Below are 15,873 nucleotides of genomic sequence, written 5' to 3' on the forward strand. Positions count from 1 at the left end.
CGTCTGACCTCTGACCCCTCAGGTTCCAGAAGATCAGCAGCACATCACAGAGCTCTTGTGAACAACAATCAAATCTGGTTTCATCAAGTCCATCTCACAAGACTCAGTGTTTCAAAGCAGTTTTTACAGAAGATCTCACTCAAGCAGCCAGACCAAACCAGCAAAAACCATCATAAACAAGTACAAGCCAACACAAACTAGCACAAACCATCATAAACCAGACAAAACCAGCACAAACCATCACAAACCTCTACAAACCAACACAAAGCAGCACAAACCATCATAAACCAGCACAAACCATCATAAACCAATACAAAAACAGCATAAACCAGACAAAAACAGAACAAACCAACATAAACCAGTACAAACCAACACAAACCAGCACAAACCATCATAAACCAGACAAAACCAGCACAAACCATCATAATCCTCTACAAACCAGCACAAAGCAGCACAAACCAACACAAAGCATCACAAACCATCATAAACCAGAACAGACCATCATAAACCAGCACAAACAATTATAAACCAGCCCAAACCAGCATAAACCAGACAAAAACAGCACAAACCAACGCAAACCATCATTAACCTCATCCCACCTTAAAGGGACAGTTCACCCAAAAAATGGGTCATTCCGCACATTGTTCAAACCTGTGTGACTTTCTTCAGACAAAATAAGATATTTTGAAGAACATTTGGAATCAAACAAAATTGGACCCCATTAACTTTCATTACACAAGAATTTCTCAAAATAGCTTCTTTTAAGTTCCACTGAAGAAAGTGAGTCACAGAGGTTTTTGAAGTCACAAGAGTAAATTATCATTTTTGGATGAACAGACCCTTAAAGGGGACATATCATGAAAATCTGGCTGTGTGAGCGGTATAATCGGGTCACCGGTGCTTCAACCAATCCAGAACACATGAAAAGTGAAACCCAGTAACTCTGTTCTGGTGAGTCTTTCTCTGAGATCATGTAAAAAAATAAGCCAATCAGATTTCACTCTCCTTCTGACGTATGAAGAGGATCTAATTATAATATTACCGGCCCTTAATCTGCACGTTTATAATATTACCGGCTCTTAATCTGCACGTTTATAATATTACCGGCCCTTAATCTGCACATTTATAATATTACCGGCCCTTAATCTGCACGTTTATAATATTACCGGCCCTTAATCTGCACGTTTATAATATTACCGGCCCTTAATCTGCACGTTTATAATATTACCGGCCCTTAATCTGCACGTTTATAATATTAACCGGCTCTTAATCTGCACGTTTATAATATTACCGGCTCTTAATCTGCACGTTTATAATATTACCGGCTCTTAATCTGCACGTTTATAATATTACCAGCCCTTAATCTGCACGTTTATAATATTACCGGCCCTTAATCTGCACGTTTATAATATTAACCGGCTCTTAATCTGCACGTTTATAATATTACCGGCTCTTAATCTGCACGTTTATAATATTACCGGCTCTTAATCTGCACGTTTATAATATTACCGGCTCTTAATCTGCACGTTTATAATATTACCGGCCCTTAATCTGCACGTTTATAATATTACCGGCTCTTAATCTGCACGTTTATAATATTACCGGCTCTTAATCTGCACGTTTATAATATTACCGGCTCTTAATCTGCACGTTTATAATATTACCGGCTCTTAATCTGCACGTTTATAATATTACCGGCTCTTAATCTGCACGTTTATAATATTACCGGCCCTTAATCTGCACATTTATAATATTACCGGCCCTTAATCTGCACGTTTATAATATTACCGGCCCTTAATCTGCACGTTTATAATATTACCGGCCCTTAATCTGCACATTTATAATATTACCGGCCCTTAATCTGCACGTTTATAATATTACCGGCCCTTAATCTGCACGTTTATAATATTACCGGCCCTTAATCTGCACGTTTATAATATTACCGGCCCTTAATCTGCACGTTTATAATATTAACCGGCTCTTAATCTGCACGTTTATAATATTACCGGCTCTTAATCTGCACGTTTATAATATTACCGGCTCTTAATCTGCACGTTTATAATATTACCAGCCCTTAATCTGCACGTTTATAATATTACCGGCCCTTAATCTGCACGTTTATAATATTAACCGGCTCTTAATCTGCACGTTTATAATATTACCGGCTCTTAATCTGCACGTTTATAATATTACCGGCTCTTAATCTGCACGTTTATAATATTACCGGCTCTTAATCTGCACGTTTATAATATTACCGGCTCTTAATCTGCACGTTTATAATATTACCGGCTCTTAATCTGCACGTTTATAATATTACCGGCCCTTAATCTGCACATTTATAATATTACCGGCTCTTAATCTGCACGTTTATAATATTACCGGCTCTTAATCTGCACGTTTATAATATTACCGGCTCTTAATCTGCACGTTTATAATATTACCGGCTCTTAATCTGCACGTTTATAATATTACCGGCTCTTAATCTGCACGTTTATAATATTACCGGCTCTTAATCTGCACGTTTATAATATTACCGGCCCTTAATCTGCACGTTTATAATATTACCGGCCCTTAATCTGCACGTTTATAATATTACCGGCTCTTAATCTGCACGTTTATAATATTACCGGCTCTTAATCTGCACGTTTATAATATTACCGGCTCTTAATCTGCACGTTTATAATATTACCGGCTCTTAATCTGCACGTTTATAATATTACCGGCCCTTAATCTGCACGTTTATAATATTACCGGCCCTAAATCTGCACGTTTATAATATTACCGGCCCCTAATCTGCACGTTTATAATATTACCGGCCCTTAATCTGCACGTTTATAATATTACCGGCTCTTAATCTGCAAGTTTATAATATTACCGGCCCCTAATCTGCACGTTTATAATATTACCGGCTCTTAATCTGCACGTTTATAATATTACCGGCTCTTAATCTGCATGTTTATAATATTAGCGGCCCTTAATCTGCACGTTTATAATATTACCGGCCCCTAATCTGCACGTTTATAATATTACTGGCTCTTAATCTGCACGTTTATAATATTAGCGGCCCTTAATCTGCACGTTTATAATATTACTGGCTCTTAATCTGCACGTTTATAATATTACCGGCTCTTAATCTGCACGTTTATAATATTACTGGCTCTTAATCTGCACGTTTATAATATTACCGGCTCTTAATCTGCACGTTTATAATATTACTGGCTCTTAATCTGCACGTTTATAATATTACCGGCTCTTAATCTGCACGTTTATAATATTACCGGCCCTTAATCTGCACGTTTATAATATTACCGGCTCTTAATCTGCACGTTTATAATATTACCGGCCCCTAATCTGCACGTTTATAATATTACCGGCTCTTAATCTGCACGTTTATAATATTACTGGCTCTTAATCTGCACGTTTATAATATTACCGGCTCTTAATCTGCACGTTTATAATATTACCGGCTCTTAATCTGCACGTTTATAATATTACCGGCTCTTAATCTGCACGTTTATAATATTACCGGCCCTTAATCTGCACGTTTATAATATTACCGGCTCTTAATCTGCACGTTTATAATATTACCGGCTCTTAATCTGCACGTTTATAATATTACCGGCTCTTAATCTGCACGTTTATAATATTACCGGCTCTTAATCTGCACGTTTATAATATTACCGGCTCTTAATCTGCACGTTTATAATATTACCGGCTCTTAATCTGCACGTTTATAATATTACCGGCCCTTAATCTGCACGTTTATAATATTACCGGCTCTTAATCTGCACGTTTATAATATTACCGGCTCTTAATCTGCACGTTTATAATATTACCGGCTCTTAATCTGCACGTTTATAATATTACCGGCCCTTAATCTGCACGTTTATAATATTACCGGCCCTTAATCTGCACGTTTATAATATTACCGGCTCTTAATCTGCACGTTTATAATATTACCGGCCCTTAATCTGCACGTTTATAATATTACCGGCTCTTAATCTGCAAGTTTATAATATTACCGGCCCCTAATCTGCACGTTTATAATATTACCGGCTCTTAATCTGCACGTTTATAATATTACCGGCTCTTAATCTGCATGTTTATAATATTAGCGGCCCTTAATCTGCACGTTTATAATATTACCGGCCCCTAATCTGCACGTTTATAATATTACTGGCTCTTAATCTGCACGTTTATAATATTAGCGGCCCTTAATCTGCACGTTTATAATATTACTGGCTCTTAATCTGCACGTTTATAATATTACCGGCTCTTAATCTGCACGTTTATAATATTACCGGCCCCTAATCTGCACGTTTATAATATTACCGGCCCCTAATCTGCACGTTTATAATATTACCGGCTCTTAATCTGCACGTTTATAATATTACTGGCTCTTAATCTGCACGTTTATAATATTACCGGCTCTTAATCTGCACGTTTATAATATTACCGGCTCTTAATCTGCACGTTTATAATATTACCGGCTCTTAATCTGCACGTTTATAATATTACCGGCCCTTAATCTGCACGTTTATAATATTACCGGCTCTTAATCTGCACGTTTATAATATTACCGGCCCCTAATCTGCACGTTTATAATATTACCGGCTCTTAATCTGCACGTTTATAATATTACTGGCTCTTAATCTGCACGTTTATAATATTACCGGCTCTTAATCTGCACGTTTATAATATTACCGGCTCTTAATCTGCACGTTTATAATATTACCGGCTCTTAATCTGCACGTTTATAATATTACCGGCCCTTAATCTGCACGTTTATAATATTACCGGCTCTTAATCTGCACGTTTATAATATTACCGGCTCTTAATCTGCACGTTTATAATATTACCGGCTCTTAATCTGCACGTTTATAATATTACCGGCTCTTAATCTGCACGTTTATAATATTACCGGCTCTTAATCTGCACGTTTATAATATTACCGGCTCTTAATCTGCACGTTTATAATATTACCGGCCCTTAATCTGCACGTTTATAATATTACCGGCTCTTAATCTGCATGTTTACACACACCAGCCGACATTCGGTTTCTCGAGCCCCAACAGAGACCAGTTCTAACGCACCGGCAGAAGATCCAGCAAAGCCTGAAACTGTTCTGTCGTTGAGCACAGACGAGCACTGAACACTATTGACCAGAACATGTCACCGCTGTCTTATAAACACCTCAGGAACTGTGGACACTTGTGTAGAAGTTCAACATGATGATGAGATGATCAGTGTAACTCCACAACAACTACATAAATGTCTCCACTAACATTCAGAAACTCTTCCTGAGTCTCTCCGTAAGGCTGCACTCGCTACTGGTTATTCTGGGATTCTGGATGAGTGAGATTGGTGTGTTTTGTTATTGCTGGAGTTTCTGAAGCTCGTGTAAAGACTCCGCCTTCTTCTGAACCGAGGCGGAGCTGCAGCTCATTTGCATTTAAAGGGACACACACAAAAAAAGTGTGAGCTGAAATTTCACAGACACATTCTGGAGACACCATAGATTTATATTACATCTTTTGAAAAGGGGCATGATATGTCACCTTTAAACTCTAGAGAATAAACCCTGAGTTGAATAACATCACTATTGTCTTCTGTAGAGTTGCTTTATAGAATTAGTTTCATAATTGCTGCATTTTGCAGCATTAACACTGTTATTTCCCTGACATTGTAAAGGTTGTGTGCAGTTAGAGCATCTGGACAGCTGAGCGTGGGCGAGCCGCTCTTCATCTTCATCTTCATCCGGTGTGATTTCACCGGCGTTTAAAGCGTGGGCACAGATCTGACTCATAGCACTTACATGAGGACCTGATCGCTCTGTGTGTGTGTCTGTCGGCTCTGCAGCACACACACACACACATTCCCCCATCATGCATCTGTGCTCCCCCTCTTCAGAATGCATGAAATCTAAATTGACTTTTTTATGGAATATTGCAGTGTTTATTCTGAATGATGTGGTGCACATTATTATTGTTTTAATAATCTTGAATGAGAATAAGTTCCTCTTGCAGCATCTCTTCTCTTCTCTGATGACGAGGGCGGGGCAACCTGTCACTCACATGAGATCAGCCAATGGCAAACCCAACAACCATCCAATCAATACCCCACAGACACAATCAATCCCCGCCCACATTTGATCTTGTTATAGAAGTGTTTCATTCATCAATATGCACCTTATTCCTATGAGTCCCATGACACTTTGCTTGAATTATGGGTGTAACTTCCGTCAAGTTGTAAACAATCAGTGAAAGGCTCGCTCTATGAACGCAATAATACCATTGACAAAAAAAAAATAGAATAATACGTTTTTTATAAAAACTGGGTACAATGAGATGACATTATTCTACTCTACCCTTCAACCAATAAAACATTAAAAGGACATTTAAAACTGTAAACGCATCAACAAGAGACCATGAATAACCCCAAAAGCATGACTCTTTACACAGCAATAACGGACGAGTTTCATATCACTGTAGTAATAAGGTGGAATGCAATGGAAAAAAAGAAAATAATCACAAGGAAACGAATGCAGCGACTGAAAAAAACTGTTCTTGAAACAATATTCTTGTTATTACATGTCACGTTAAAATACTAAGTGTTACGTTATTCTCATGATGCCTGAACATAAAACATGAAGGGAAACTGACGGCTCATTCAGTCAAACTGGCGGATCAGCTTTATTTGTAGGGCAACAATAGATTCTAAATAAATATGTGTGTAGTGTGCGTGATGTCACTCGTAGTGTTTCTGAAGAGCGTTTCTGAAGCCCAAAGTGGGCGGAGCCGGCCGTCGCCATCTTGGCACTCCTGGATAAACGAAAATGCGAGGCGGATTAGCTGAGGTGACGTGCCGCTAACAGACAAACGGCTAGTAGTGACATCAGCGGAAATCCACCTGTCACTCAAGTGGCCACACCCTTAATTATGCAGAACCTTAAAGCTTAAAGCTTAATGTAATTTAAACACATGAGTTATAAAAAAAAAACTACCCCCCCCCCCCCCCCCCACAGTCGTCATGAAAGGCAAAATTAGCTTTATAGACCAAAACCACTTTTTGCACTAGGCTGTGAACATGTTTATTCTGATGTAAAGGTCGGCGTTTTAACATGCGGGTCTATGGGATTGAGTCTCTCAGTCTGTCTCTAGTGGCCAGTCGATGCACTGCAGTTTAATCACTTCAGTGTTGGATTCAAGAGAGACTGGCTCGAGGGCAACCTTATGATTTGAATGATTCGTTTCAGTCTTTTTGAATGGAAGTTCCCCAAACCGGAAATGCCACCTATAATTCAAAACGCAGTCAGGAATAAGGTGGATATGGTATAAACGTTAGCATTTTCTGTTTAAAGCGTAGCGTAAGAGCGTTGCGTACCTTAGCGGCCATGATCATGGAGGATCCTCCCTTGACGCCCAGGATGGGGATGTGTGTCTGTGCCGAGATGAAGTCCAGGATCTGAGCGATGGCCTCCTGGTCGGTGTCGTCTCCGAACACGACTCCCTGCAGCCAGTGCTCCGTCATCAGGTCGCAGATGCTCTTGATGATGCTCTTGGGGTCCGTCTCGTTCATGGTGAGCATCTCCACGCTGGGCGCTAGCGGCATGTGGCCGAAGTCGTCCTTATCGCGTGTGCCGGCGAGCACCACCTCACTGGAGTTGCCCACCAGCACCACCGCAATGCTCAGGCCCTGCAGAAGCTTGGAGACGGGCGGGAACTGGGCCACTGATGACGGGATGTAGTGGGCCACGCCCCCTCCGCCACGATCGCGCCGTGATTGGACGGCTGGTAGAAGCAGAAGTAGGCACACGGCCAACAGCTGGGGGAGCGAGGGGCGGGGCCAGTGGGGTGAGGGCGGGACTGGCGGACAAAGCCACGCCCGCTTTTCCTGAGAGGGTGGAGCTAAGCCTCGGTAAACGCAGATGGACATGATGGAGGAGAGAGAAACCTGCGAGAAAAAACACATTCTTTAACTCTGGCTCTTTTCTTTAGAAAAATAACGACTTTACAAACAATTTTCATAAATAAGGCTTGTGATAATGTCTGTTACATTTAAATGTAATTAAATTATACGAACGCCTGGAATTCTGAATTTTACAATAGGCTATTACACAAAATGGGATCAGATGTGTGTGAGTTTATCGACTGTACTGGAATCGGCTGTTTCTACGTTTGTGTGGAACATTTAACACACTTGTTTAATGAAATACTGAGCACTTCTGGACCAAAGCGTCTCTTTATTCTGTCAAACTGAACATGACGGACCAACAACTCACAGTGAAACACTCCAGAGAGACAGAGAGAGATGTAATGGGCAAAATATGAAACCATCAGAAAACACTGCTGTCCCAAAACAAAATAAGATAAATATTCAACCAATTTATTACACGGCTCTGTGGAATACTTGATTCTGACAGGTCAATCGCTCCATCCAGCGGTATATTAACCCCAGATAACAGCAGAACACAGAAACACAGGCTCATCCGGGTCACTGAAGTCAGCAGCGCTACACACTCGCTAGCAACGGCTTTTTCCTCGTGGAAAAGTTTTGCTTTTGGTGAGCTAATAAAACTCAGTCAAATCAATATTTTGTGTAGAGTTATTTAATTTTGCCATCCAGTATCATGTTGAAATGCTGTGTAATAAGTGGTATGACTGTATACCGTATCTCCTAAATGTTTGTCTAGTGTGATCTCGCCGCTGAAACGGCTCTCTCCGCGAAGCTCTGTGTTTAAAAAGCTGATAAAATATTTCAACTCAGATCAATATTTTGTGTCTAATTATTTACTGATGTGGCAAGTGTAATAAGCGAGATAATGTACATCCAGCCGGTTAAATAAACACCCTTCAGGTGTGTGTGTGTGTCTGTGTGTGTGTGTGATCTCAGAATAAACCCCCTTCAGGTGTGTGTGTGTGTGTGTGTGTGTATCTGTGTGTGTGTGTATCTGTGTGTGTGTGTGTGTGTTCTCAAAATAAACCCCCTTCAGGTGTGTGTGTGTGTGGTCTACATCCCTACCAGAAGCCTACGATCGATCAATGAGCGACGGCTTGTGGTGCCATCACAGCGAGGCACAAAATCACTCTCCAGAACATTCTCATTCACGGCTCCATGCTGGAGGAATGATCTCCCCAACTTCGTCCGTAATGCAGAATCCCTGACAGCATTCAAAACACAACTGAAAACTCATCTCTTCTGTTAGCACTTAACATAAAAAAAAAAAATCTTCCCTTGTCTGGTTTATGCTACTCTGAGCAATGTTTGAACTTTGTATTCTGAGCACTTCTTGCGTTGTTTTGCCTCTCCATGATGACTCGCTGGTTTAATCCTCCAATGTAAGTCGCTTTGGATAAAAGCGTCTGCTAAATGACTAAAAGTAAATGTAAATGTGTGTGTGTGTGTGTGTGTGTGTGTGTGTCTGTGTGTGTGTGTGTGTGTGTGTGTGTGTGTGTGTGTGTGTGTGTGTGTGTGTGTGTGTGTGTGTGTGTGTGTGTGTGTGTGTGTGTGTGTGTGTGTGTCTGTGTTCTCAAAATAAACCCCCTTCAGGTGTGTGTGTGTGATCATTACAGCTGTTGTGTTACGGTCCTCCAGTGTGTAGGCGACTCTTCGTCTGAACGGAGAGTTTATCATATCCATAATACACAGCAGAAGATGTGAACGGAGTTATGAAATATTGATGTGATGAGCTGCAGTGTTGCTGTGTGTCACAGACACCGACTCGACTCACCTCGGCCTGAACACACACACTTCTGTTGCCTGGACACACACTTCTGTTGCCTGGACACACACTTCTGTTGCCTGAACACACACTTCTGTTGCCTGAACACACACTTCTGTTGCCTGAACACACACTTCTGTTGCCTGAACACACACTTCTGTTGCCTGAACACACACTTCTGTTGCCTGAACACACACTTCTGTTGCCTGAACACACACTTCTGTTGCCTGAACACACACTTCTGTTGCCTGAACACACACTTCTGTTGCCTGAACACACACTTCTTTTGCCTGAACACAAACTTCTGTTGCCTGAACACACACTTCTGTTGCCTGAACACACACTTCTGTTGCCTGGACACACACTTCTGTTGCCTGGACACACACATCTGTTGCCTGAACACACACTTCTGTTGCCTGGACACACACTTCTGTTGCCTGAACACACACTTCTTTTGCCTGAACACAAACTTCTGTTGCCTGAACACACACTTCTGTTGCCTGAACACACACTTCTGTTGCCTGGACACACACTTCTGTTGCCTGAACACACACTTCTGTTGCCTGAACACACACATCTGTTGCCTGAACACACACTTCTGTTGCCTGGACACACACTTCTGTTGCCTGAACACACACTTCTTTTGCCTGAACACAAACTTCTGTTGCCTGAACACACACTTCTGTTGCCTGAACAGACACTTCTGTTGCCTAAACGCACACTTCTGTTGCCTGAACGCACACTTCTGTTGCCTGAACGCACACTTCTGTTGCCTGAACGCACACTTCTGTTGCCTGAACACACACTTCTGTTGCCTGGACACACACTTCTGTTGCCTGAACACACACTTCTGTTGCCTGAACACACACTTCTGTTGCCTGAACACACACTTCTGTTGCCTGAACACACACTTCTGTTGCCTGAACACACACTTCTGTTGCCTGAACACACACTTCTGTTGCCTGGACACACACTTCTGTTGCCTGAACACACACTTCTGTTGCCTGAACACACACTTCTGTTGCCTGAACACACACTTCTGTTGCCTGAACACACACTTCTGTTGCCTGAACACACACTTCTGTTGCCTGAACACACATTTCTGTTGCCTGAACACACACTTCTGTTGCCTGAACACACACTTCTGTTGCCTGAACACACACTTCTGTTGCCTGAACACACACTTCTGTTGCCTGAACACACACTTCTGTTGCCTGAACACACACTTCTGTTGCCTGAACACAAACTTCTGTTGCCTGAACACACACTTCTGTTGCCTGAACACACACTTATGTTGCCTGGACACACACTTCTGTTGCCTGGACACACACATCTGTTGCCTGAACACACACTTCTGTTGCCTGGACACACACTTCTGTTGCCTGAACACACACTTCTTTTGCCTGAACACAAACTTCTGTTGCCTGAACACACACTTCTGTTGCCTGAACACACACTTCTGTTGCCTGGACACACACTTCTGTTGCCTGAACACACACTTCTGTTGCCTGAACACACACATCTGTTGCCTGAACACACACTTCTGTTGCCTGGACACACACTTCTGTTGCCTGAACACACACTTCTGTTGCCTGAACACACACTTCTTTTGCCTGAACACACACTTCTTTTGCCTGAACACAAACTTCTGTTGCCTGAACACACACTTCTGTTGCCTGAACACACACTTCTGTTGCCTAAACGCACACTTCTGTTGCCTGAACGCACACTTCTGTTGCCTGAACGCACACTTCTGTTGCCTGAACACACAATTCTGTTGCCTGGACACACACTTCTGTTGCCTGAACACACACTTCTGTTGCCTGAACACACACTTATTTTGCCTGAACACAAACTTCTGTTGCCTGAACACACACTTCTGTTGCCTGAACACACACTTCTGTTGCCTAAACGCACACTTCTGTTGCCTGAACGCACACTTCTGTTGCCTGAACGCACAATTCTGTTGCCTGAACACACACTTATGTTGCCTGAACACACACTTCTGTTGCCTGAACACACACTTCTTTTGCCTGAACACACACTTCTGTTGCCTAAACGCACACTTCTGTTGCCTGAACGCACACTTCTGTTGCCTGAACACACAATTCTGTTGCCTGGACACACACTTCTGTTGCCTGAACACACACTTCTGTTGCCTGAACACACACTTCTGTTGCCTGAACACACACTTCTGTTGCCTGAACACACACTTCTGTTGCCTGAACACACACTTCTTTTGCCTGAACACAAACTTCTGTTGCCTGAACACACACTTATGTTGCCTGGACACACACTTCTGTTGCCTGGACACACACATCTGTTGCCTGAACACACACTTCTGTTGCCTGAACACACACTTCTGTTGCCTGAACACACACTTCTGTTGCCTGAACACACACTTCTGTTGCCTGAACACACACTTCTGTTGCCTGAACACACACTTCTGTTGCCTGAACACACACTTCTTTTGCCTGAACACAAACTTCTGTTGCCTGAACACACACTTATGTTGCCTGGACACACACTTCTGTTGCCTGGACACACACATCTGTTGCCTGAACACACACTTCTGTTGCCTGAACACACACTTCTGTTGCCTGAACACACACTTCTGTTGCCTGAACACAAACTTCTGTTGCCTGAACACACACTTATGTTGCCTGAACACACACTTCTGTTGCCTGGACACACACATCTGTTGCCTGAACACACACTTCTGTTGCCTGAACACACACTTCTGTTGCCTGAACACACACTTCTTTTGCCTGAACACAAACTTCTGTTGCCTGAACACACACTTATGTTGCCTGGACACACACTTCTGTTGCCTGAACACACACTTCTTTTGCCTGAACACACACTTCTATTGCCTGGACACACACTTCTGTTGCCTGAACACACACTTCTGTTGCCTGAACACACACTTCTTTTGCCTGAACACACACTTCTTTTGCCTGAACACACACTTCTGTTGCCTGAACACACACTTCTTTTGCCTGAACACACACTTCTGTTGCCTGAACACACACTTCTGTTGCCTGGACACACACTTCTGTTGCCTTAACACACACTTTTGTTGCCTGAACACACACTTATGTTGCCTGAACACACAATTCTGTTGCCTGAACACACACTTCTGTTGCCTGGACACACACTTCTGTTGCCTGAACACACACTTCTGTTGCCTGGACACACACTTCTGTTGCCTGGACACACAGTTCATTTGCCTGGACACACACTTCATTTGACTGGACACACACTTCTGTTGCCTGAACACACACTTCTGTTGCCTGAACACACACTTCTGTTGCCTGAACACACACTTCTGTTGCCTGGACACACACTTCTGTTGCCTGAACACACACTTCTGTTGCCTGAACACACACTTCTGTTGCCTGGACACACACTTCTGTTGCCTGAACACACACTTCTGTTGCCTGAACACACACTTCTGTTGCCTGGACACACACTTCTGTTGCATGGACACACACTTCATTTGCCTGGACACACACTTCATTTGCCTGGACACACACTTCTGTTGCCTGAACACACACTTCTGTTGCCTGAACACACACTTCTGTTGCCTGAACACACACTTCTGTTGCCTGGACACACACTTCTGTTGCCTGAACACACACTTCTGTACTTCTGTTGCCTGGACACACACTTCTGTTGCCTGGACACACACTTCTGTTGCCTGAACACACACTTCTGTTGCCTGAACACACACTTCTGTTGCCTGAACACACACTTCTGTTGCCTGGACACACACTTCTGTTGCCTGAACACACACTTCTGTTGCCTGAACACACACTTCTGTTGCCTGAACACACACTTCTGTTGCCTGGACACACACTTCTGTTGCCTGAACACACACTTCTGTTGCCTGGACACACACTTCTGTTGCCTGGACACACACTTCTGTTGCCTGGACACACACTTCTGTTGCCTGGACACACACTTCTGTTGCCTGAACACACACTTCTGTTGCCTGAACACACACTTCTGGTGCCTGAACACACACTTCTGTTGCCTGGACACACACTTCTGTTGCATGGACACACACTTCTGTTGCCTGAACACACACTTCTGTTGCCTGGACACACACTTCTGTTGCATGGACACACACTTCTGTTGCCTGAACACACACTTCTGTTGCCTGGACACACACTTCTGTTGCCTGAACACACACTTCTGTTGCCTGAACACACACTTCTGTTGCCTGAACACACACTTCTGTTGCCTGGACACACACTTCTGTTGCCTGGACACACACTTCTGTTGCCTGAACACACACTTCTGTTGCCTGGACACACACTTCTGTTGCCTGAACACACACTTCTGTTGCCTGAACACACACTTCTGTTGCCTGGACACACACTTCTGTTGCCTGAACACACACTGTTGCCTGGACACACACTTCTGTTTCCTGAACACACACTTCTGTTGCCTGAACACACACTTCTGTTGCCTGAACACACACTTCTGTTGCCTGAACACACACTTCTGTTGCCTGGACACACACTTCTGTTGCCTGAACACACACTTCTGTTGCCTGAACACACACTTCTGTTGCCTGGACACACACTTCTGTTGCCTGAACACACACTTCTGTTGCCTGAACACACACTTCTGTTGCCTGGACACACACTTCTGTTGCCTGAACACACACTTCTGTTGCCTGAACACACACTTCTGGTGCCTGAACACACACTTCTGTTGCCTGGACACACACTTCTGTTGCATGGACACACACTTCTGTTGCCTGAACACACACTTCTGTTGCATGGACACACACTTCTGTTGCCTGAACACACACTTCTGTTGCCTGGACACACACTTCTGTTGCCTGAACACACACTTCTGTTGCCTGAACACACACTTCTGTTGCCTGAACACACACTTCTGTTGCCTGGACACACACTTCTGTTGCCTGGACACACACTTCTGTTGCCTGAACACACACTTCTGTTGCCTGAACACACACTTCTGTTGCCTGGACACACAGTTCTGTTGCCTGAACACACACTTCTGTTGCCTGGACACACACTTCTGTTGCCTGGACACACACTTCTGTTGCCTGAACACACACTTCTGTTTCCTGAACACACACTTCTGTTGCCTGAACACACACTTCTGTTGCCTGAACACACACTTCTGTTGCCTGAACACACACTTCTGTTGCCTGGACACACACTTCTGTTGCCTGAACACACACTTCTGTTGCCTGAACACACACTTCTGTTGCCTGGACACACACTTCTGTTGCCTGAACACACACTTCTGTTGCCTGGACACACACTTCTGTTGCCTGGACACACACTTCTGTTGCCTGAACACACACTTCTGTTTCCTGAACACACACTTCTGTTGCCTGAACACACACTTCTGTTGCCTGAACACACACTTCTGTTGCCTGAACACACACTTCTGTTGCCTGGACACACACTTCTGTTGCCTGGACACACACTTCTGTTGCCTGAACACACACTTCTGTTTCCTGAACACACACTTCTGTTGCCTGAACACACACTTCTGTTGCCTGAACACACACTTCTGTTGCCTGAACACACACTTCTGTTGCCTGAACACACACTTCTGTTGCCTGAACACACACTTCTGTTGTGCTTCTGCTGCTGTGTAGAAATGGTGCAGTTTCTCATTCATGCTCTTGTTCTTCTAGAGTAATTTTTTTTTTCATTTCACCAGTCAGTTTACCTTTTTTGTATTGCCAAAGAAAGTAAAATAAAATATGAATAAGTTTAAAACAACTGAACAATTGAAATATTTGAATGAAAATCTGTCTTTCTTCCATCTATGCATCTATCCATCCAACAGCTGTAATGATCACACACACACACACACACACACACACACACACACACACACACACACACACACACACACACACACACACACACACACACACACACACAGTAATCATCTGAAATCGCACGTTGCGTTGCCATGGAGACACTACCTTAAATCCTTTTAGAGGCTTCATTTTTGTGATATGAAATTTAAATTTGGACATAACTTGTTTAACATACTATTTATTAGCAATTTTTGAGTCAAAATTATTTCATAAAATATATATTTTGTATAAAATATAAATGTTTAGTTCCGTACATTTGCTTTACACTCAGCAT

At 42.9% G+C, this 15,873-nt stretch overlaps 1 protein-coding gene across 1 annotated transcript in view; it reads right to left on the bottom strand.

The window, feature by feature from the left end:
* grin2ba (glutamate receptor, ionotropic, N-methyl D-aspartate 2B, genome duplicate a) overlaps positions 1–15,873 on the bottom strand; it is a 95,728-nt gene that overhangs the window by 51,453 nt on the left and 28,402 nt on the right. The window contains exon 4 of the mRNA XM_077205502.1: positions 7,384–7,953. Coding sequence (XP_077061617.1) covers positions 7,384–7,935 — 552 coding nt within the window. The 5' untranslated portion in view covers positions 7,936–7,953. The remainder of the gene's footprint in view (positions 1–7,383; positions 7,954–15,873) is intronic.

Source organism: Siphateles boraxobius, unplaced genomic scaffold (genome assembly GCF_051911475.1).
Source record: "Siphateles boraxobius isolate OS27281-9 unplaced genomic scaffold, OSU_SipBor_1 54, whole genome shotgun sequence".
Lineage (NCBI taxonomy): Eukaryota > Metazoa > Chordata > Actinopteri > Cypriniformes > Leuciscidae > Siphateles > Siphateles boraxobius.